Source organism: Talpa europaea (genome assembly GCF_964194135.1).
Source record: "Talpa europaea genome assembly, chromosome: 5".
In the NCBI taxonomy this organism is placed as follows: domain Eukaryota; kingdom Metazoa; phylum Chordata; class Mammalia; order Eulipotyphla; family Talpidae; genus Talpa; species Talpa europaea.
Window position 1 is genome coordinate 12,736,774 of NC_140071.1, and position 25,684 is coordinate 12,762,457.

General features: G+C 33.4%; 1 protein-coding gene across 1 annotated transcript in view; it reads right to left on the minus strand.

The window, feature by feature from the left end:
* CDH9 (cadherin 9) overlaps positions 1-15,275 on the minus strand; it is a gene marked incomplete at its 5' end in the record, with an annotated part of 57,475 nt that extends 42,200 nt beyond the window's left edge. The window contains one exon of the mRNA XM_084233060.1: positions 15,048-15,275. Coding sequence (XP_084089186.1) covers positions 15,048-15,275 — 228 coding nt within the window. The remainder of the gene's footprint in view (positions 1-15,047) is intronic.
* Positions 15,276-25,684: the final 10,409 nt, after the last annotated feature.

A 25,684-nucleotide genomic window follows, 5' to 3' on the forward strand; every position in this document is an offset into this window, starting at 1 on the left:
ATTTTAAGTCCTTTTTCTTCTGAGGTGAAGAGAAAGTGTACATGAGAAGACAGATGAACATGAAGGGAGTTAACACAGAATGATTTGTTGGTTCTCATCACCCGTATTCTCTAACCTCCAGATTGAATAAAGAGAAACGCTCTCCAAGAAATTCAACAAGTTTTAGCACTAGTCTCTTTTGCTTATTTAGTGAAAGAATCTCCTTATGTTTACCTGCCTGATTCCTCCTGAGATAAAAATCTATCCTTCTAAATTCCTGCTATGAGTGAGACCATCCGGTATTTTTCTTTTTCTTTCTGACTTATTTCGCTGAGCATGATCCCTCCTAGCTCGATCCATGTTGCTGCAAACTGCATGTGTGTATCTTTTTTGATTGCTGAGTAATATTCCATGGTGTATATGTACCACATCTTCTTGATCCAGTCATCTATTTTTGGGCATTTGGATTGTGCAAAAATGAAAATTGATGTAAGAATTATATAAAATAAAATATTAAAAAATATCCTTCTATAGGGATCCTTCATAGACACAATGCTGAAGTCCACATCTAAATTGAGGGAAATTGGCTATAACAGCAGTAATAGACATGAACAGACAAATATGTTCATGATATGCTTGAAGAAAACTGGTGACTTAAAATTAACTGAGATTAGAAAACTTAATTCAGTGCATCAGTTACTTGAAACAAATTCTAAACCATATGCTTAATCTAGTCAAGAGGAACATAGAGTCCATTTCACTATTAAAGGGCAATTATAAGTTCAAAAGAATCTACCTAATAGATTTATAAATAGTTTTCCCAATATTGTGTTGCCATGAGCATCTTTTATCATTTAAATTACATCATATTTACTGGGCTTGTTAGCCTGACATAAACATAGAAAATAGCTAAGTGATTACAACAAATTCAAAGAAGTATGATAGAAAAATTGGGTATACTCTAAAATTTTTGAATTAGTAATCAGGACCTTTTATTCCTTTACCTTCACTGAATTTCTTTCCATATATTTACATAGACTAGGTCTTACATATTTGAGAAATAATTCATTTTGAAAATTTGACCTTGCCCTGTATTCCTGTACACAATAAATAAAATGATTTTTCTCATAAATGTTGCAAGTCCTACAGCTATTCAAATGTTCAGTATGAATACAATAAGAATGGTCCTGAGTTCTTCACATATAATTCAAAGAGAATGTGTACATAGATTTTCATTTCCTCTAAATTTTCTGATCCATAGTGAGGAAAAGAATGTAAGCAGTAAAAACCTCAGAAATGCTTCCGACATAAGAAGAGGCCATTCTTATCACAATTCACACATTTCAGCTACCTTTTATTCTATGAAGTTACTTTTGACATAAATGCAAACTCTGCTTCTTTTCAGCTTTATGCAAAGCTAAAATTGGAGCCTTTATTTCTAGCCTTGACCAGAAAGTCAGAAAAGAGAATGCGTACTCTATGATTTCACCATTATTCACCATGAAAATGGTCAAGATGAAGCACATATTACCAGCAGTGAAATGACATGAAAGAAAATTAGGACTCACTCATCGGTCATATTATATCTCATGGAATACAAATGAAGGTTATAGCCTTGAACACATCATTTTCAAGAGGCAATTTTTCTACTCTAGGGAGTGTTAACTACAGCCATGTATTATCGCTCTTGCAATTTCATTCCCACTTCAGAGAAATACCTGTTCAATAGGAACAACTTCAAATAATATTATCCATTGTGCTCTCAATGCACAAATTTCATTTAATATCAGACCTGCAAGTCAAAATTAAGGGACTTACAGTGAATTGTTATCATGCAACCTATTTGTATATGTTTCTAAAATGAATTACAGGGCTGTATATGTCTTAGGATATTTGATTATAGCATTTATAATCTCTTTATAAAATCAAACCTATTCCTATTTTCCTAACAAGTTTTTATGTCTCTGTGTGTATTCATATGCCTATACAGCACTAATGACATTAGAATGGAAAGAGATTTAATATTTTTTTCTTTTCATGTACTCACAATACACACACATACATGCACCAACTATGTGATACAAATATATGAAAACATGGTAAAAGATATCACAGTGGTACAGAAAGTAGCAATTGCTGACTGGCAGATGGAAAAAATGGCAATGGCTGATATCAAACATAAAATGTTTAAATTTAAAGAGGGCTTAACATACAGATAATAAAGTGAAAGATATCAACAAGCTGTGGAGGTAGAGGGATTAAATAGTAAATTAATTACAGTGTAATTATTCTGTGGATAATGGTCAATGTCCCATTGACGAATTTTAAAATAATAGTAATCCTAACATATTTGAGAATTTTCCCTAAGCATGACCATTAAGAGTTTGTAGATGATATTGCTATACATAATTTAAAAAATAAACTCTGTAGAATATAGAAATTGAAAGAGGAAATAAAAATCAAGGGTGTAAGATCATTTAGAGACTTAATATGAGAAAACAAATTAGATACATGGAGAGACTAAATATTTACAACAGCAATAGATATATCACCATACTTATGAGTTTGAAAGGTATATCAATAGAACCAGGTCAATCATAGAAGATAAATAAAAAAGTGAACATCAATAATAACTCAATGCCTTTGTCTTTCTTCAATTTATTTTATATATTTCCCTGTTGGATACTTTTGGTGGCTGTGTGGCAAAATTGTAAAATAATTCTTTTTTAAAAAAGATTTATTTATTTATGCATACAAGAACTGGTGTATAAGCCAGAAGTGTGGGGGGCTAGTGGGTGAGAGCTTTCAACAGAGACAGAGTGGGGAACAGAACAGGCCGACTCACTGAAATACACTGCTGAGGGGACCAGCAGGTGAGACAGGAGAGGTCTCGCCATGTGGGTCAGCTCCCTGGCCAGCCAGGTATGGAACTCGTGCTGTGCTGTAGTGGCTGCAAGATAGCTTGACAGTGCTGAGACTAAACCCCTTACATCAGCAGGGAGAATTGTAAAATAATTCTTATCAGAACTTACAGAATTTGAACAAATATTTAAAATGTTTTCTTGTTATGTACTTTAGCTACTGAGGAGGAGACTTAACAACAAGCATTTAGGAATGGGCCTCCCTGGTGGTGCAAGGGGTTAAGATGCAGCCTATGGAGGTTATTTGTGGCCACTGCAGGAGTTCAATCCCCTGCCAGGGAGCTACCAACATGGTGCAGCAGACCTCTCCTGTCTTACCCACTGCTCCCCTCAGCAGTGTTTTTTCAGTCGATCTGCCTGTTCTGCTCTCCACTCCATCTCTGGTGAATCCTCTCACCCCCATACCTCTCTGGCCTACACCCCAGTTCTTGTATGCATAAATAGATAAATCTTAAAAAAAATTTAGGAATGCTAAATGCAATATGTTTTGGTAAATTTATATTGTTGCACAACATTAAATTGATAACAAATGATAAGATGAAGCTTTAAAATGGATTATTTCTATTAAATTAAAATCAGCCTTGCATTAAGAACAATAAGCTGTTGAGTTTTAAAATAATATGTGTCAGATATCAAATTCAAGGAAGAGCTGTATTTTCAAAGAATAAACCAACCTGAACAGATGTAGTGGAGGTATTTTTAAAAATTCAGTAAAAACAAGATGGTGATGTGGATGTTTATTTCATAGAAATGTCCATAAAGCACCCAATAAATGCTCAAGAATGGCATCAAAAAAATTAATTCTAACATGTTATCAGTTCACATAATTAAATAATTTCTCTGGCATTTAAAGTCACAGAATTATTCAAAAATATAATTGTATTATTTTCCCCAAATCTTCACATTTTACATTACTGCTTTTGACTTAGATCTTAAAGAGTATTAATAGCAAAGGAATCATGATAATGGCCCATTGATTCAAGCAAAGAGAAAGGTTGTGGAAGAGATATGTAACACCAATTTCCTGGAATCGATGTTTACACTTCACCAGAATTTCTTCAGTCTCCCTAAAGCACCCAACAAATGTTCAAAAATAACCTCAAAAACATTAATTCTGGCACTGTTGTTTTGAACTTAAGGATACTTAATGTCACACAATTTCAGTTCTTTTTTGTTGAACACTTTCTGAGGTTTCTTTCCTTAAGCACAGGGCAGACATGATACAGTGTAGAGGCAAAGGCTAGGCATTTTCTCCCTGTCTGCCCTTCTAACCTACAACCTTATCTTTCTTCTCCATGAGAAAAAGTTTTTTAATTTGTCACCAGCAAACCAATTTTCTTTGTTAATAATGGCTTAACGGAACTAGGAAAAAGAACAGTGAAAATGTTCCACTTGTTCTGGTCTATATAAGTTGTAAACAAGTAGAATCCTTCTGCTTTAAACTGAAGAATCCTATCTTAATTCAGAGCAACCTGATAATGGGTTATGGGATTAATAACTTGTCTTTAACCTTTTTGATCTTTCATTTTATTCCTTTTGACTATTTCCCTAATATTTATATTATTATAAAGTCAATATTCCTTTGTCTACATTCACTTTGAAGTATAATGCATGTAGTGATTTAAGTGAAAAATATATTTGCTTAATTTTGTTCTTTGTAAACTAGATCTTTAAATTTGTTTTGTCACAATCAATATATTCCATAACAAATTTGAGGAAAAATGGAATATAGTTTATTTTGCACTTGTCACATGTTAGTAAAAATTATTTCATAATATATGTAAACAAAGGCTTTTTTAGTCTGTTACTTGACTCATATTTTTTTTTACATGTTCACAGAAAAAGTGCCTTCTAGTACTTGAAATTAAGGATGTTATAAGATAGTTTAAGACATATTTTATTGACATAAGCATATAAAAGTCAATAAAAATTAAAAATTCTCAAATATTTTTAAATAAAAACCTGTATCTTTAAGAAACCTAGCAGTTTCCTGCTTTAAAGATCTATTTTATGGCATTTCTTGTTGACTGATATTAACATAATATATATCATTGTAACTAGGAAGAGCAAATTTGTAAGCAAGCAAGAGCTTTAAAATGTGCACTTTCAAAATTTATATCAACATCATTACCAGAAAATATTGGTTATTAGTTGAAAATGATAGAGCTGTTGGTGATTTTTTTCCCCTAAAAGTGAATTATTCTTTTACTCATTAAAAATCTTGCTAGATTTCAACAATGATTGACAGAGGCAGAAACAACAGTTCCAGGAACCCTGGTAGATATAAACAACAATTAAATCCAAAGATGTATTTCTGCCTATTCATTTTCATCACTCCCATTTAGTGTTAGAAACATTATGCTAATGACAACATGCTTTCTTAAACAGTTTACTTCCTTCAATCATCTTTCCTAACATATTGAGTATATAACTTCAATTAAAAGTCAGAATATAAACATTTAAATCAAAGACATAAAACTTGTTATGTGGTATTGCTAGAGCCCTTTGCCAAAGATCTGAAGAAATAAAGTAAAAACATTTTCAACATAAGAAATCTGGTTTTTAGAATATGATGCAATTTTAATGAATGTCTTTGATATTATTTTTTATCTGCAGTGGTATAAATGGTTACATTAATTTCCCTTCCTCCATTGCTCCTTCTAATTGTCACTCACTTTATCTTATAGGAATTTATTTCATTTAATGATCAAATATTTGCTGACAAAAAGAAACTTAAGTATTAATAAATAAAAATATATTTAAATTCTGGTCCAGTGTGTAATATAGTTTGTGTAGAACCAACAATTTTTCGGGTTAAAGAAACTATTTCTTAGAACTCAAATGCTCTTATCAAAATCACAATTAATAATAGTAATAGTAATGATAATAATAATGATAGTAATACAAATAAGCAAAAAAAAAGACTGGATAAATTGTTAAAATTTTGTACAAAGGAACTAGAAATATGTCCATTATATATAAGACAGCAATAATAAGTATAATGACTAATTTCTTATTAAAAATAAAATTCACCATACAATATAGCAAAAATTTTAAAATGTGGGAAAAAAGTATCAGGTCAAGTTATATTTCTGTGTAATTAAATTATTTTTCAAAAATAAAATTGTATTTTTAGATAACAAGGAGCTAAGAAAATGTTTTCAGAAAATCATATTACAAGTAATGCTAAAGGAAGTTTTCAGGTTTTAGGGAAATATTAGAAAATCAGATCTGACTAGAATGATAATATATCTTTTATTTTTAAATTTCCAAAATAAATGATGAAATGCTTTAATAACAATAGCAAAGGATGAGTCAATTTATAATATATACATTAAAAGAATATGTGATAAAAATAGACTAAAGTCCTATAGGTAAATGAGATTATAATGTATGATTATTATTTTTTAAAGATGTATTTATTTATGCATAGAACTGAGGTATGGTCCAGAGGTTTGGGGGGGCAGGGGAGGGAAGGGATGTGAGAGGATTCATCATAGTCAGAGTGGTGAGTAGAACAGGCGGATCTACTGAACTGCTAACTCGAGCAGCAGGCGAGGCTACAGAGGTCTGCTGTGGCATATGTAGGCTAGCTCCCTGGCTAGAGATGGAACTCAGGCTGTCCTGGTGATAGCCCTGACACTTAACGCCTGCACCACCAAGGAGTCCCCTTGTTGTAAGATTATTGCACTACAGACTAAAATATATAGTATTCAATGACTTATATAATGATAAAGTAAAACATTATTTATAAAGAATAAAACTCATTAAAATAAGTATAAATATTGATTACTGATTATAAATATGGTAAGAAAGCAAAAAACACAGGTATAAAGAACAAATAGCCAAATGAAAATAAGAAAATGGTAGACATGCACAAATATAAGAAAGGGCAAAACTTGTCAATACTCTCAACACTCCATTTAAAATTGAAAAAAATTCAGACTATATAAAAAAGCATAAATTAACACTGAGCATGTTTATAGGATTTTATTTTTAAATATAGATACATAGAAAGACTGAAAGCAAAAGAATGGGAAAAGATAAATCACAAAAAGCATAGTCACTAGTGAATTGGCATGGATAACTTTCTATCCCAGTAAATTTTAAGAAAGTATTATTTTAAAGAAAAAGGATGCTATTTCATGATCATAAACCATCAATTAATCAGAAATATAATAAGAGGCCTCCCTGGGAGCTCAAGGGTTAAAGTCAGTACTATCAAGCCACTGCTGTAAGAGTTCTTTCCCCAGCTTGGGAGCTAACTCACAGGGAGTTAATCCACGTGGTAACAGTTCTCCTGTCTTGCCTGCTGCTCCCTTTAGCAGTGTATTTCAATAGACCTGCCTGTTCTGGTCCTCACTCTGTCTCTGTTGAATCCTCTCACCCCTCACCTCTGGGCTGTACCTCAGTTCTTATATGCATAAATAAATAAAATCTTTAAAAAAGAAAGAAAATATAAGTGGCTATGCACCTATAAATAAAAATATTGGCAGAAGTAAAAAGAGAATTAATAAATGGAGCTTCTTAATATTTTTCACCCAGCAACATTTGGAACAAGAACACACAAAAACTGTATTGACAATTGAACAATTCAAACCTCAACTTTAGCTAAAATTGCAGAACACTATACCCAATAACTACATAATATATATTCTTTTAAAATATGTAAGACATGTCAACCAAAATAACTTTAACGATTGTCATTTTTCTAAAGCTATTAACATATGGTATCAATACATGTTATTTATTTTAATAGAGTAAGACCAATAGAATTATAACCTGTTTGAGACTATGATTTTAGATTTTTCAAAAAAAATTGCTCTAGAATATTATCTGAGGAATCCAAAGCATTCATAAATTGTCAAATGCAAATTACTTATTCTTTAATTTTGAACATGTTTTTGTGTCTCTGTTTTTCAATATATAGTTTTAAGTATGATGATTTATTGTAATCACATTCCTAGGAAACTGTGGCAGAGAAATAGAATATTTACTGATGGAATTCCACCAAAGTCAAAGGATGTTGTGAGAGCATTTTAAATTTATGAAGGAGTAATCAGATGTTCCTTTGAAGCGATAACTAAGACAATCAGCTCTAACCGGATCCAGCTGGCCCCAGCTGACTTCAGCTGGCTCAGATAAAAGCAGCTAGAAACAGTTCTGACTGCACCCAACCAGCTCAAACCAGCTCCAACTGATTCCAGCCAGCTTGAATCATATCAAAGCAGCTTGAAACAATCCAACTGCTTGAACTAACTTGAACTAGCTCCAACCACTCCAACCAGTTCCGACCAAATCCAACCAGTTCCAACCAAATCCATCCAGCTCAAACCATATCAAACTGGCTTTAACAGGATCCAACTGACTCCAAACACATCCAACTGGATCCAGCAGGCTTCAACCAACTTGAACTGGCTCAAACTGGATCCATCCAGCTGCAAAAGGAAAGAATTGATTACAACTGAATGGAACCACATATAACCAGCTCAGACTGTCTTGAACTGACTCAGATCAATTAAAAAAAAAAAATTCCATCTAATTCAACCAATAAAACCAGCTTTATGTGGCATAAATTGCATGAAACTGGCTCCAAGAGGTTCCGGCAAGCTCCAACTGGATTGAACCAAATTCAAATGGCTCCAATTGGCTTCAAACACCTCTAACCAGATCCAACCAGATCTAATAAACTCCAATTGACTCAAACCAGTTCCAAACATATCCAGCAGGCACCAACCTGCTTCATTTGGTTCAAACCAGCTCAGACTGTAGCCAGTAAGATCCAACTGGCTCCAAACAGTTCCAATGTGATACAAATTGATCAAACTGTCTCCAGTAGACCTGAACCAGATAGAAATGGATTCAACTAGCTCAAGCTGGCTGGAGCCAGCTCCAGCCATCTTCACATAGATCTGATTAGCTCCAACAGTCTTTTGTTGGAGGTAGGTGGAGCTGACTGGATCCAGGTGGAGTCAGTTCAAGCCGAATGGAGCAGGCTCAAGCCTGCTGGTAACAGTTAGAGCATATTGCATCCATTGCAAACTGGTTCAAACCAACCAAGCTGTTTCTATCTGGTTTGAGCTGGCTGGCTAGGCTAGAGCCTGTTGGCACCAGATGGAGTTGGTTGAATCTGTTTACAGTTGGCTGTAACAGGTTTGAGTGAGTTGAATCCAGTTGGAGCTTGTTTGAACTGGTAGAGCCAACTGGATTTCATTGGAGCCATTTAGAGCCTCTTTTATCCAGCTTGTAGCCAATTCTGGCTGGATTGCTCCTGTTGAATATAGCTGGAGACTGTTGCAGCTAGTTCAAAACAGTGGGGTCAAGAGAGAGCCAGATGGATACTTTTTAAAGGTGGTTCAAACTGGAAGGAGCTGATTGGAATTGACTGAGGCCGGCTGTAGTCATTTGGGTCTGGCTTGAGCCTGATTTATGAAGCTTGTAGGTGTCTAGGGAGAGTTGGAGCCAGTTCAGGACAGTTGAAGCTGGTACAAGCCAGATGGATCCTGTTGGACCTGGTACAAACTGGCGAACTATGGATCCTGTTTGTGCTGTTTGGAGCCAGCTGGAGCTGGTTCAAGCCTCTTGGGGATGGTTGGAGTTGGTTTAATAATTCTGTTGGAGCCAGTTGGAGTGAATTGGTGCTGGTTCAAGCTGGATTGATTTGGTTGGATCATGTCTGATCTGGCTTGATCCAGTTCTATCAAACCAAACTGGTCATAGCCAGTTTGACCCTGTTTGGGAAGGACAGAGCTGGTTTGATTCAGTTTGAGTCTCATGAATAGTTAAAACTGGCTGGATTTAATTGTAGCTGGCTGGAGCTGGTTGGAGCCTATTATAGCTGGATTGTACTGGTTGGAGCCAAATGGAGCCCATTCTAGCCAGAATAAGCCAAAAGGAGTGGATTAGACCTGGTTTCATTTGGTTGGAACCAGTTGGATTTGGTTGAGCCAGTTGGAGACAGTTTGAATCAGTTCAAGACAGTTGGAGTCTGATGGATCTGGTTGGAGTTGGATTGAGCCCATTAAGGTCAGTTTGATCAGGTCGAGCTGGATGGAAACATTGGAATCGGTTATAGTTAGTTGGTGCTAGTTAGTGCCAGCTGGAGCTGGCTTGAACCAATTTGGCCACTTGGAAAAGTTTGGAGCCTGTTATAGGGTGAGAGACATTTTGAGTGATTTGGGCCATTCAGATCTGGTTTGAATTGGTTGGAACCAGTTGCTGCAGTTGGTTGTATTTGGAGTTAGTTAGATGCAGCTGGGGCCAGTTCAGACCATTTGGAACTGGTTCAACATCAAATGAGTTGGTTGTAGCCATCTGTAGCCAGTCTGAGCCAGCTCCAAGTGGATCTGACCGTCTCTCTGTTTTATGATATATAGAGAAACATACTAATATTTTAAATTGTGGCATAGGACTTAGATATAGACAATCTCAGAGTTTATCCCAAAGGAGATGAATTTTATGTAAGAGGAAGCCTTTGAGATAGGACTTAAAGCAAGTAGTGGCATCAAGATTATGAAATGATAATACTCTTATAAATATATATTTATAATAGATTTATAGATGTCGATGTGAAATAAGTCTTTATAAACTCTCTTTAATATGTTTCAAATCAATCAGATATTACTATGTTTAGTATTGTTTTCATGTGTTTTTACTTTTAAACAATCGACCTATCAGGAGAATGTGGGAATGTAACATTCCATAAATTGGAAGCAACTGCTATGTGCACTGCATCATAACTAATGCCATTCTCTAACTTTGCATAAATATAATTTGTTTAGATTCTGAAATACTATAGTATACTATAAACTTTTTTCAAACTTTTCTTCAGGAAATTTAAGACTTTATTTCTGTGTCTAACTTATTCTTTGTGTATTACACACACATTCACACACTCACACACACATTTCTCACAATGCCATACCCCAAAAGGCTAAGAGAAAATTTCTACTCAAGTACCCTATTCATATATGCTTTGGGAAAAGATCAATGTTTAATGTGTAAGTCAATATATGTAAGTATACAAAGGGGTCATCCCACAGTTTGATAACTCAATCTAATTTGAACCAGTCATGTTTTACAGTCGTTACTCATGTTTCCTAATGTCTGGAAACTAATTGTAACTAATAGTACACAAGAACTTGATAAATGTTACAATCCCTTTCTACTTTGATGATTTCATGGTTAAGTTGATATTTCAAAATCATTTATGATATTTGTTTTCCTTCATAAAGAATATAGGTTATATAAGATTAGTACTTCTTTGTGCAATAAATTTATTTTAACAAGCAAGAAAGACCAAATGTGTAAATTCTGCTCACTTCTCAATAATAATAGCCACATCAGTAAATAATTATTAAATCATGATCGTTAAGATTTTTTTCAGATACTAGATCTAATGCATTAAAAAAATCAATTTTTTATGAAGATTCTCTAACAGAATATTAGGAGATTTTACTATACTTCTCGTTAAATTTATTTTACTTCCTCACTAGAGTGATATTACTATTCTGATTCAGTCACATGTGTCTATTCAAATTACAGAGAAGCTACAGAGCAATTGTTATGGCTTTGTAATCCTCCTGAATAAGAACAAAAGGTTTCCTTTTTTACAAAAAGCAGAGTTAATAAACCTGTGATATTTTCAGTCAAAAGTGAGCAGCCAAACTTCAGGTTGCATTGTTGTAAAAAATAAAATCTTGCTCTTAATTTCACCTATCCTCTTTCCTCTGACTACCCTTTCCTGTATTGCAGATGACCAAGATGATAAATGGTAATATTCTACTGATCTTTTCACAAAAAATTCATTCTAATTCATGTTCTTGCTCCTTCATTTCTCTTGAGTATGAAAATAACCACCCATCCTAAATTTGTGCTCCACCCATAAATAGTATATTCAAGAGTTTTCAGCAGAATCTCATATACTTGCTATATGTAAAAACATTTCAACTTGAAAACATGGGTCTTTCATAGTAGCAATCTGCCTTTATCCCATTTAGACATATACCTGAGTATATATACACATGTGTGCATGTTTATTTTATGGTGTTATATGCAACCCCACTTTTCTGGATCTGCCCATATGTTATTTTTTTATTAAATTTTAGTAGTTTTTCTGCTCACAGATACAGTCTTCTCAGCAGTCCTAGAAAATGTCAGAAATTTAAAGAAAACTTAGTGACAATTTAATTTAACCTATCAAGAAATTTGAGGTTTAGAAAGTTTAATTGACTGGTAAATTCTGTACAATTATTTAATGACAATCAAGACTGAAACTTGTAAGCTGCATGTTTGCATGTATGCACATATGTTTTATTAAATTTTGTTGCTGCTACTCTATTCTAAAACTAGTTACTCTGAATTCAGAAACAAAAACTAGAATTTTATATCCAAGAACTGCATGTACTTTTAACTTTATATAGTTTTAATATCTCTGATCATTTTCTGTGATCCTTGCTGTTGTAAAACTATGAAAATCTCTTTTCATTGAAAGCTACCTTTTCTTACTTTCCCAGTCATGGCATAAGGTAAATAGTGCTGGCCATTATTTCAGTGGATCCTAGAAGACTAGGTTGAATTTACCCAGGAAATCAGATTGATGTGGTCAACAAGATATATAATACTAATGTTTATCAGATCTCACAGATTTAACCAAATTCAGAGAAAAGGGTCACCTTATTCTCTGCATATGCAAATTAATAATGATTCAAATCCAGGAGAGCAAGTTAAGAAATAGTTTATAGACCTTTGATGACTTAATAAATGTTAAGTAGATGTTCATTTTTATAGTGGTCAAGATATACGATATGTAACATTTAAGAAAGGCTTTATCACAAAAAAAGAAAGAGATTTTATAAGGAAAAAGAAATCAGTGTGGGTGTTCTATAATATTGAAGAGTCTCTTTCATATATATCAACCTCAATGGATAATATAAAAACAGCAGATGAATAGTTTGGGTTTGATTATTCTCATTTGTTTAAAATTCTGATTATGTAATGTTTTTCCATTTTTGGTCATACTCTGGTTGTCAAGGATAAATAGGCACAAAAATTGGGTGAAAAAATGGTAAACACTTTCCAGAGACAGTGATAAAATGTTTTATGAAAACTAATTAAATTATCCACATACTTTTAGTAACTATTTTTGACAAATTACAAAACTAATTAACAAATAAGCAACAGAGTGCAAAAATAAAGCATAATACATAGTTTAAAGTGTCACTATAGCAATGGTGGCCTATTAATCAATGCATGCTCAATTTTTAAAAAGGAAGTACTTTTGTTTATAGTTATAAGTAAATGCTTGTGGTAAAAACCTAGATTAGGTTGATTATGAGTATTCTTTTTATCTGTGACCGTTCTTTTGTATCTGCAAATCTCCAAGAAGGAAGCCCTTTATATAAGTCCTTGTGAACTGAATTCATTCTTTATACACTGCCTTAGAAAAAGAATCATAAGGCAATTTGAAGTCCTTAGACACAAGCATTTGTCAGTTGAACTTGAAATTTCCTGATGTTAGTTATTAACTGTAGTGTGGAAAGTGATGTAAAATGAGGGATGCAGGTGGACGCCATATGACTAACCTGAGGAGAAATAAGAGGGAAAAAGAATCAGCAAGTGAACTGTATAGTGCAAAATGAGTATGACCTATGGCGCCAGAGGAGAGAGAGAGATCAAAAAAGGAAATAATAGACTTCCAATAAAGGAAGCTGAATTTGAAAAAAAATATGCTGTAACACACACACGGAATAAAGTATTACAGCAAGTGTTTGTCAGTTTCACAGACAAATGAATATCTGGTTTGAAAAAAATAGGCATGACTTCTTTGATATCAAGTACTTTTTATGTTTTCATTTTGACCTAGTCCATCTTATTTTCCTGATGTTGCCAGTGAGCCAAACAATACTTAGATTATGACAGTTTATTTCTCATATCATGTGCTAAGAATCTAGAAAAATAAATGCATAGTCAATGTTCATGTTAATATTTATAATTTTTGTGTCATTCTAAGAATTTGAAAATAACCCAACATTGGGTATAAATGTGGATAATCCATAGTGAAAAAAGGAATTGTCCTGTGTGTAGATTATAAGAATGGGACTTATAAGAGGAAGATAAATAAGGGGCCTCCGGTGGTGCAGCAGGTTGAGCACAGCGCTGTGAAGCTGTTTGCAGCCTCTGCTGCGCGGGTTTGATTCCCAGCCAGACAGGGAGATTCCCACATGGCGCAGCAGACCTCTCCTGTCTCGCCCGCTGCTCCCCTCAGCAGTGCTTTCGGTCTGTCTGCCTGTTCTGCTCCCTACTCTGTCTCTGGTGAATCCTCCCACCCTCCCGCGCCTCCGGCCTGTACTCCAGCTATTGTATAAGTAAAAAAATAATAAATCTTTTAAAAAAATTAAAAGAGGAAGATAAATAAGTAGAAATGATTGCGGCTGAAAATATTATGCCACCTATTTTTGAGACACAGAAGAAAAACAGAGAATGAACTATTTCCTCAAAATTGTATACACAAATGACAAAAACTTGTCATTTTTTCGTAACTACTAATGAGCCACTGTTGATGTTGCTGCTAAGTCTTCCTTCTTTTCCCTTTACTTCCTCTTTCTGCTTTGAAACATTTCATCTGGATTACAGGTACAAAATTGTTTAGCTGATTGTCAGAAACAGAAGCATCTAGAATTATTTGGAATTTTTTTTCCACATAGAGCATACTGTCTTAATTAAGATTACTTATTCACTGGTAGACACCAATACATGTAAGTCTGTTAATATTTTTGATGTATTACAATTACATTATGTTTTGTTTCATACAACAAAGATGCTTTTCCCATAACTAAATTAAATTTCAAAGAAGGATTTTTTTTTCTTTTTAATATATTCACCTCAAGTCAAATCATATATAGCTGGTTAATAATGGAAAAATTTCACATATGACTTATATTATTTTAAGATTTACTATGGATGCTGCCCTCCAATTAGCTCTCTGAATAAACCTTATTTCCCACCCAAATTCTGACTTGCAGTATCACCCATTCTGCTCATTATAATTGATAAAAAAATATATAAATAAGCACTAATGGCATAGAAAGTTGTAAACATAAATTTCTTCACGTTTAGCTTCTAAATGAATCATATAAAAACTCTTACCTTGCCTACATACTGTGTGTCTGAACCCGTGTACTCTTCCAGCAAGAAGAACTGATTCCACATCCAGCCACGCTTTGTGCGATGTAGTATTTTATCATCATCTTTTGTCAAGCTCACTATCCTTTTACCTGGTAAATAACCATTAGCTTTTTCTTGTAATGGGATAGCATCAAATGTATAGAACATACAGGTCCAGATGAATAATGGTAGCCAGTGGTAAGTCCTCATTATCTATGGCTTCAGTAAAATATCAGATTCAATGTATCCTCTGTTTCTCCTGAGGAGTGGGGGAGAAAATAGTTTGTTAGGTTAAGATTCACTTTCACATTTCCTATCAACTCTACAACTTTTACTTGAACATTTAAATAAGTGCTATTTAAATTGTATAGGTAATATATTACATTTAAATATATTATTTCTATTAGATCCGTGAGCTAAGATTAAAAACTCATATATCAGATAGATAAATAGGAAGATATATTTAGCTCAAATAACCCAGACAAGATATTAATAATCAACTTTGATACAATCAACAGTCATATAAATGTGAATATAACTTTTTTAATTACAATTAAAATAAAACTAAGCTATAAAATACATCAAGAATCACACTACATGGTCCCATAGTCCTTAAGACTAATGAAAGTAGAATATATGTAAATATTGCAAATGTATAAAACTATACATTTTAAAGAAAATACTATTTTTTGCCCATAGTCTACCAAATTGTTCTCTCATCCTTCTTCTATAATATATTAAGATGTCATTTCAAATTAAACTAAATATTATACTTTGGAATGTGTTGTGCAACATGATGATCCTTTATAGTCAATAACTATTTTTTTCCAACAATCAGTTAAACAAGAAATTTGAAACAAAAATTTTAAGTATTTTATTCATTTATTTTTGCATGAAAGAACTGGGGTACAGGCCAGAGGTGCTGGCATTGTGGGGGCGGGGGACAGAGGATTCACCAGAGACAGAGTGGGGAGCAGAACAGGCCAACCTACCGAAATACACTGCTGAGGGGAGGAGCGGGAGAGACCAGAGAGGTCTGCTGTGCCATGTGGGTTAACTGCCTAACCAGGGATCGAACTCTGACTATAGTGGTGATAGCACTGAGACTTAACTCCCTAGGCCACCAGGGACGCCACCTGTCCCACCATTTTAAACTGTAATTTGTGTATAATACTTGTAAAGAAGTTAGCATAGTGCTAGCACACACATTCTCAACATGTTAGTGTTTCCATCTTCATCATTCATCATTGTTACTACCACTTTAATCATGTACATATACAGGCACATATTGAACACAGAGTAGAGGATGGTGATTGGCAGATCATAGAGTGGAGAATTCTATGGTTCAGAGCTACTGGCTCTGTCCAGAACATGTGTACCCTAATTTCTATGCCTCGTATTTAAAAAAAATCATTTTATTTAGTACTTAACAAAATACACATATATGACCACAAATCCACCCATTTCAAAATGAGAGGCCAGAGTCACTCTTTGACTCTGAAATCTTGGGTGATGGTAATTATCCTTCATCAGGATTTATACAGCTATTCATAATCCTATAGACTATGGAAAATTGATAAATTTAGCCACAATCAGTGTGAAACTCTGAGGTACCAGAAAACTATGAAGGCAAATGCTACTTAGAAAATAGTAAAAAATGAATATACCATCTAGTGGACACTAACTCAGAACACATCCATATTTCATCAGTGATGATGCATGGAAAATGTGCAGTCAGAGAGTATTAAGAACAGATGATATCTCACTTTGATAAAATAAACAAATTCCTTGGTTGATTACACTGCATTACCCTGGTTTAGAGATTTCTTTGGGTCTTTGCCATTGCTGATTTCCCTTACAAGAGAAATTAGAGAATATTCTTCATTTCCTGTGATCTGTTTTAACTATAATGCCACTTCAGGTGGAACACAAAAAAAAAAAAAAAAAAAAAAATTGCCTTAGACAGATATTGAAGCAGAAACCAGATCACATAGGGAAATATACATTCATTTCAGTACAATATAAAGCAGTTGGGAGATTTTAACATGACATGTCTAGAATATTGTAGATGAGTTACTGAAGATTAGAAACTAGGCTAGAATAGGAAAGGGATATGGTAAAGAGTGAGATTAATTAGTTTTGGTTGCTTCAGTCCAGAAACAGATGATGATAGCTTCTAGAGAATTAGCTTAAAGTGGACACTGGTTTTGCTTAGATTTCCTTTGATTCTTTACTACAGCCACAACACACACACACTCACAAACACAACTTGCATACATGCCAACTTTTGTATTCTTTTGCTTTTAATGGTCGGCACCTGTAACTCTCTCTGGAAGACTTCTCATGGCTATAGCAGTCATATCACCCACACCAGCAAGGAGTCTTAATATGCCTGCCAATTTACAGTGGTCTCCTGTGAAAGCCCTGAGTGAATATGTAGCAGGTGCAGAAGTATGAAGACTCACTCATTATTCACATTCCCAAGATCTACAGAATCACACTGAGGCTGGAACATGCAGTGATGTCACACCCTTGTTTGGATTTTTCTTCCTGTCTGTTTTCCCACTGCCTCCCTCCATTTTCTACTAGAAGTAAATGTTTGCATTGACCAAGCATTAACATACAAGTCCCTACCTCAGGGTCCCTGCAGGGAGAACCAAATGCAATACATTAATAAAATAGACATATTCATATAATCAGAGAAGTAGATACTACTTCCTCGTGTATTTTTTGTGAAGTGTGAAGAATGCAATAAATATAACTCGTAGATTATAGTTTGTGAACCAGTAGGTGATTGAGGCATTTATTGAGTAAAATTATAGCAGGGAAAATGATCAATTCGGAAAATAATCAACTGATTATTTTTTTAATCTGTCAAAATAAAGAATTATTTTTTAAAGTATTGTTACTAACAATATTTGGCATAAGAAGATAAGTAATTCACTCCTGATTTTGCATAATTTAGCTAGTATAGTTATTAAAACCCTTTATTTTTAATATATTTTATATAATTCTTACATTGTTTTTCATTTTTGCACAATGTATGCATTTTCATTTGGGTTATAATCCCCATGCAATTCCCACACCCTTTATTTTGACCCTAATCCCTTATTAAAACCCTTTAAAGAAGATTTTTTCTATAATCCCTCGTGTTGTCTCTTATGGGGAAACTGAGACACAATGAGGTTAAATGACTGCTCAAGTTTTTATACAAGTGGAGACAGGAGAATTGAGAATCAATCTTATCACTCCCTTGTACTTTAGCTCCACTGCTCCACAAATAGCCTACTAACATCTGCGATGCTATCAAGTGACATTTATGCTTTTTCTCTGAGTTTTAGGTACAATACTAAGTCTTTTTTCAAACACTAGACTTTAAGTCTCCTTGCAGTCTTACTACTGGAAAAGTGTGACCACATTGAAAGAAAAGGTAAAGTGAGGTTTTTCTTGTTGCAGTAACTTGCTAATATCACAGGATGCATGTAATATTCTTATGGTGGAGTGAGAAAGGCACATATTAAAAAAAAAAAGAAAAAAAAAAAACTAGGAACTGCAAATGTTGGTGAGGATGTGGTAAAAAAGGAACTCTCCTACACTGCTGATTGGGAATGCAAACTGGTGCAACCATTATGGAAAGCTATATGGAGGTTTCTCAGTCTACTAAAAATGGAACTACCATATGACCCAGGAATTTCACTCCTAGAGATCTACCCAAAGGACACAAAAACATTAATTCAAAAGAATATGCACACCCCTGTGTGTATTACATCACTATTTATAATAGGTAAGAACCCAAATGCCCAAAATTAAATGACTGGATCAAGAAGATGTGATATATATATCTATATATATACACACACACACACACACACACACACACACACACACAATGGAATACTATGCAGCCATCAAAATGATAAATTAATGCCTTTCGCAGCAACATGGGTGGAACTTGAAGGGATTATGCTCAGTGAAATAAGTCAGAAGGAAAGAGGAAAATGCTGGATGGTTTCACTTATAGGAGGAATATAGGGGATCAAGAAAAAATGATAAAAACAACAACCAAAAATAAAACAACACAACAAAACAAAAATAAACAGACAACTATAAATTAGAGACATTCTACAGGGGAGAAGGAGGGAAAGGGATCGAAATAAGGGCGGGAAAAGAACAAGGGACTATGGTGATGGTGCATGGGTGATTTGGTGGTGGAAATTCTATGAGGACTACACCTGAGAAAAGAAAGCAAACATTGAAAATAAAAAATAAAGAAATTAAAAACATAAAATTCAAAATGAAAGTCAAAAATAAATTCTTATGGTGGGCTCCTCTAAGTAGCCCACTAGGGTACCTCCTTCATGTTTTTAGTGCTTGCACAATTCAAAGTAATTGCCTTTACTCATACTGACCTGGAACTATCTTACCTAGCACATCCACAGCCAGCTTCTTAGTGTTTTCAATTTCTCTGTCATATTATGTTTCCTTAAGAAGTCATCATAGAAACTTTGTCAAAAATAACTTAGCCTACTTTAAACTCTATTGCTTTCTTTCATATCATCCATATATTTTTCCCTATTATTTACCATGATTTATCTCTTTTACTTAGTGGATTATATGTTTATGGGCTATTTCCTGTAATTTTAACATATTTTATACCATAGTAAGATATTTTAAGTCACTGTATACTTCAAAAAAACAGTCATTGACATGCAGTAGTTGTTTAATATGTATTTGTGAAATTAATTACCTCATTAATTTATAACAAAATGGATAATCTACCTTGAGTTTGGGATTCCATATAAAATTGATGTGATGTATATTCCATTGCATAAGCATGCTAATAGAGATATGGAAACAGTTGAGTAGAGAGGAAATATGCCCTGGTCCTATTCTAACTAACAGAATATACTCTACAGTGAAATAAAAGTAAGAGTCATAAAAAGCTGCATAAAATGGATTAAATGTGAATTTCACAATTTATATGTTTGAACTTTGAAGTTCTTTTATAAAATTTTCTTTTTATATTCCTCATAATTCTTTGTACAATTCTTTCACACTTAGACAACAGTGCACCCTGCCTGTGGCGAATTTAACATCTGGATGTGATTCAACTCTTAGTCAAAATGCACATTATATAAAGGTTTTTATTGTATTTAGTTTTAAAGTTAGCAAGCTCTTATCTCATGGGAGTTATTAAATATTCTTCATATCCTTTATTCATTGAATAGCAACAAGCTGATTGCTAAATTTTCTATGCTCAATTATCTCTATCAGCCTAAATGCTCTGCATTTTAATCACATATTTTGTTGCTAAATAAATACCATCAGATGCATTATAAAGTACAATATTTTAAATTTGGTAAACTTTGATTTTGTAATCAGGGAATTCACTTGAATCTTGTTCACTTTAAAAACTGAAAATTGTTTTATTATTATTCCCTTGTTCCCTTAATTATATTTCAATTACATTTGAGAAAAAAATGGCTGTTGGCTATTTATGAATCAAGAAAAATGTGCATTATTTAATTAAGTAGGATGTTCAGCACATCAAATTCACATCCCAAATTAAATTACATCATTATTTCTTATCCTTGAAGCTTATACTCAGATAAAGCATTTTAATGATTCCAAATTTGTTTTCCAGTCCAAGTTTCTCAGATAATATATACATATTACAGTAAATTATGTGATCCATTTTACTGTCTTATCATTAAACAATTCATAATCATTAAAATATGTCCACATACATTAACCTATTTATCTTTAAAAAACTGTAAGCTATGGTCATTTAATGCTAATTCTTTCCGGATGAGATACATGAGGTTGCAAAGATTAACAAAAGCATTTCTAATTATCTAGCTATTTTGTGGTTTTGGCAAAAGTCAAATTATGTTGTTTGATTCCTTTGCCAGTGATCGTTCCAACTTTTTTTATAACAGTTAGAGAGACATGTCTGACTGCTCAATTAAATAAATTACATATATATGAAGAACAGATTATATTAATAGCAAAAGATATAAAAAGAGTCTTACATAATCAAGGATCTGTGTAAGGATCTATATTTTAACGTAGGTATTTTCATAGTAGTTTATAATTCACACATTTATTATAGGACTAAGTACACATATACTAATGTACATGTATTTGACCAGTAGTTTACTATATTTATTTCATATATTTGTAAAATTATTGATTTTTTCAAGACGTCCATGTCAGATTATTCTCATATTATAATTTGAGATTATAGTTTATCAGGTAAATATTAAAAATGATTCCAAGAATTTCATAAATTGTTGTGATAAATATGAGTTATCATCATGTATAAGCGATCCTTTATAGATGACACATTATACTCCCATATTTAGAATTTAACTTTAGGTCTTCCCTAGAAAATTAGTGATACATACAGATATATAAAAAAGATAAACTACTAAATCCCATCATAATAGCAATAGTGCCATTATTCATAAAGGATATGAAGATATATAAAGAATATATACAGCTTTAGAATACAAAGATACATAAACAGCTTTTGTCAGAATCTGAGAAAAATATCTATATGGATAGTAGATGTAGGTTAATATAATAAACCATCATTGATGACTTAATGATGTATGAAAAATACCTGAACTTAAAATTAAAATGTGATAGGCAAATTATTTTGTCCAAGATTGATGCTCTTTATTGGAAACAAGGGGTTCAAAATTTATGAGTCTTTGCAACAAAGATCCACCCTGCTGAGACAGACAAGATACTACTACATGTATTCAGTTAATATACTCCCCACAATATAACAGGACAACAAAAAAAGGAGATAATTTAGAGGGTATTATTTTGCATATTTTTTGATGTGGAGATAGGCCTGATAAGTAAGTCATTTTATTCCCTGTCAGAGATTAAAAAACTGTTAGGAGAAGTCTGTCTCTTCCCATGATTTGTTTAATCATATTGGCTAACAAGATATTTCAGGGCAAATAGAATTTGATATTTATCACAAATAAATAGTGACATTTTTAATCAACACATTCTAAACACTGGAAACTAGACAAAAAGATTTACAAGTTACTGTGACAAAAAGGCATAATATACAGCATGAAATTAGACTATAATAAATCCAATAAAATGTACACCATCAGCATAAGTATATGCAATAACATTTCATCTGAAGATTAAAAAAACAGCAGCAATCATAAAAATATAGGAAATCAGGTGAAGAGTGGCTTACATGAAAAGGAACAATTAAACTAGTTTATAAAATAGAAATGTTCTCAAAGTTCACAATCTGGATATACTTCTCAGTTTCATGGAAAAAAGAGAAAAAATACAATAACACATATTATGGAGAATGAGTTAATGGCATTGATATAGAAAGCATGTTCTTAAAAACTAGTAACAAAATAGCAGTGCTATCTTTAAGTTTTTAAAAAGTACAAAAGAATTATGGATGATGCACATATGTACTGTCTCAACTAAATTGATAAAAATCATACCTTATGCAAAAACACTGTATATGCAAGGACACTGGTGATAAAACAATGCTTTAAACAAAGTTGTTTTTTTTTTTTTCATATAGTGATGATGGCAGAGGACAAATAAAGTAGTGGATGGCAATAAGTATAAATAAAAATAAAACAAATGATTTCAAAACTTACAATACATTCACAATAGTCAAGACATTTTGGGTTTTGGCAAAAGAATAGACACATACCAATTGAATTAAATGGAGTTCAGAATTAGATCTACACAAATACAATGAACTGATTGGTGTCAATAGGGCAAAGGCAATTCAATGGAGAAAGGATAGCTTATATGACATAAAAATAATAAAACAATTTCATTCTCAATGGGAGGTAAGAAAATGAAAGCTTTATAATTAAGCTTTGAATTTACAAGACAATTTGACAATGAAAGCTAAAATACTAAAAAAGGAAGACAGCATTCAATGATGCTGGGTTGTAGAATGGACATAGTGATTGCTACAAAAAATGAAACCAAAATAATTCTAAGAATATTACCAGCGTTGCGTCTGAACCACATAAAATTTGCACAAAGTAATTTGTCCAAAAGCATCAAATTTTTAAAATTAACAGTTCTTGACTTAGTAATTCAAGTTCTGGAAAAGTTTCTTAAGAAAGTAGGCATTTAAATGAGAGATTTGGGAATAAGCATGTTTATCCAAACATTGTATGTTATTATATATACTGGAAATATCAGGCTTCTGCCTTCAGAGCCACTCTCGTATCTCTACTTCACTCAGGAAATTAAATTCCTAAGAACTGTGTGGGTGAACTCACTGGTTCTTGGTTGAATTTAGCCAGTGTGGGCACAGACAGGAAATCCTGGAAAAAGGGAGGATTCACTTTCATTATGAAGCAATCCTAAGAGTTGGATGCTTTTCTCTATAATTAGCTGCAGCTCCTTTGACAAATTACTCTGTTCGAGAAATAGGACAGTCTCTGGAGTAGTATCTACTCAAATCCTTGGCCCTTATGCCCAGAAGGAGTAATGGGTTCATATTGTTTTAAATTCCTAGTATAAGACCATCCCTAGTTAGTTCCATTTACCCTGCTCACACCTTCTATTAAAGCCCTTGCAATTGTTAAGTATATCATTTGTTTACTGCAAATAACTAATTTCAACAGAAACATTCATGAAAATATGAAAATGAATTAAATACCTAAGACTAAATCTTGAAGGCAAATAAATCAGGCAACTTGCATGTACCATAGTGTCATATCATGGCCACCAAAAATTCCATGTGTTTATTCTTTCACCAATTATATAAGAAATACCTATGGGCCTCCCCGGTGGCGCAGCGGTTGAGCGCTGGGTTGCGAAGCTGCCCGCGGCCTCTGCGGCGCCGGTTCGATCCCTGGCTGCTCCCCGGCCACCAGAGGAGGGTCCCACATGGCGCGCAGACCTCTCCTGCCGCCCGCTGCTCCCCTCAGCAGTGTACTTCGGTCCTTCTGCCTGCTCTGCTCCCCGCTCTGGCTCTGGTGAATTCTCTCACCCTCCCGCGCTTCTGACTGTACCCAGTGCATGTATAAAACAAAACAAAACAAAACAGACCAGCAAACAAATAAATAAAGCATGCCTCTATACAAAAAAAAAAAAAAACAAACAAAAAAAAAAAACAAAAAAAAAAAAAAGAAATACCTATTCTTTTTCTTTGCACATTTTTTTAAAAGATTTATTTATTTTATTTATACAAGCACTGGGTACAGTCAGAAGCACAGGAGGGTGAGAGAATTCACCAGAGCCAGAGCGGGGAAGAGAACAGGCAGACTGACGAAGCACACTGCTGAAGGGAGCAGAGGCCTGCAGGAGAGGTCTGAGCGCCATGTGGGACTCTCGCCTGTGAGGGGATCAAACTGGCGCTGCAGAGGCCGTGGGCAGCTTCACAGCCCAGTGCTCAACCACTGCGCCACCAGGGGAGACCCTGCACATTTATTTTTGATGAACAGTAGAATCTTTGACTAGTTTATATTCCAGGAATATAATCTACATAAATAACAAAAGAGAATTTATTTATGACACATCCCTAAATAAATTACTGACAATGGAAATCACTTATTGTGTAATGTTTAATCTACCGGAAAAATGAAAGATAAAGTTATAGCTCAAATGTTTAATCAGTGGAGGAAGGTACAAATGAACTGTATTCCTGTGGCTTGAAGTCAACTTCCAGTGTCAGAAAGGAACATCAGAGTCAGTAAAGTGCAGGTTAATGTATGTCTCTCATGCATCAGTCTACACAAATTAATTTTTATTTAAGAAAGGATGCATAGCCTAAAAATTGCCCACATTCAAAAGTCTATTTGATTGGACAAAATTTCTTTCTTAAGTTAGTTATAAAAAGCAACATTTCAGACAAAACTGTTGATCAGCTATATCTTAGATTGTGGAAAGGAAGCGTGGAACTAGGGGTATGGGTGGTAGAATGTGTGTTTATGGCAGTATTGAAAAGAAGAAGGGAAATTGAATAGCTATGGAAGGGAACTTTATAAAGCAACTATACAATCATAATAATTTCCACAAGAGATGTCCAGATGATAAGTAATATTTTAATCAAATATTTAAGAGGGCAATATGTATTTTAATCAGAAATGTCAACTTTTTTTTTAATATAATGAACTTTTTCAGCCTACTGACTGAATTAGGTTTTTAAAGCATGGATTAAGATTTAAGATTTATAGTATTAAAATGAAATCAATCTTATTAAAATACAACTACCAAAATGTTTTTAAAGTGGCTGTGGCATAATAATATATAAACATATTAATTAATGCAATAAATAATAAGACCCCACAGAAGAACTGATCACTACCATGATTTCAAAGAAGTAATGAACAAGCGAGGTATCTCATATGATATCTAATTACTCTGATGATAGAATCACAGATAGCTCTAGTAGTGCTGAGGATTATTACTCATAAATATAATTGAGGGATATGCTGAATTTTAATTGGAGATTAATATAAAATTTGATGTGACATTTTTCTGTTTAAATGTATAGGATCCTTATTAAAATTCATTAGAACTAGCTTCAAAATAAAAAAGACTTAAATCTTGAAAAACATGTAATTTTACAGTGACATTCTAGATGTAGGCAGAAGAGT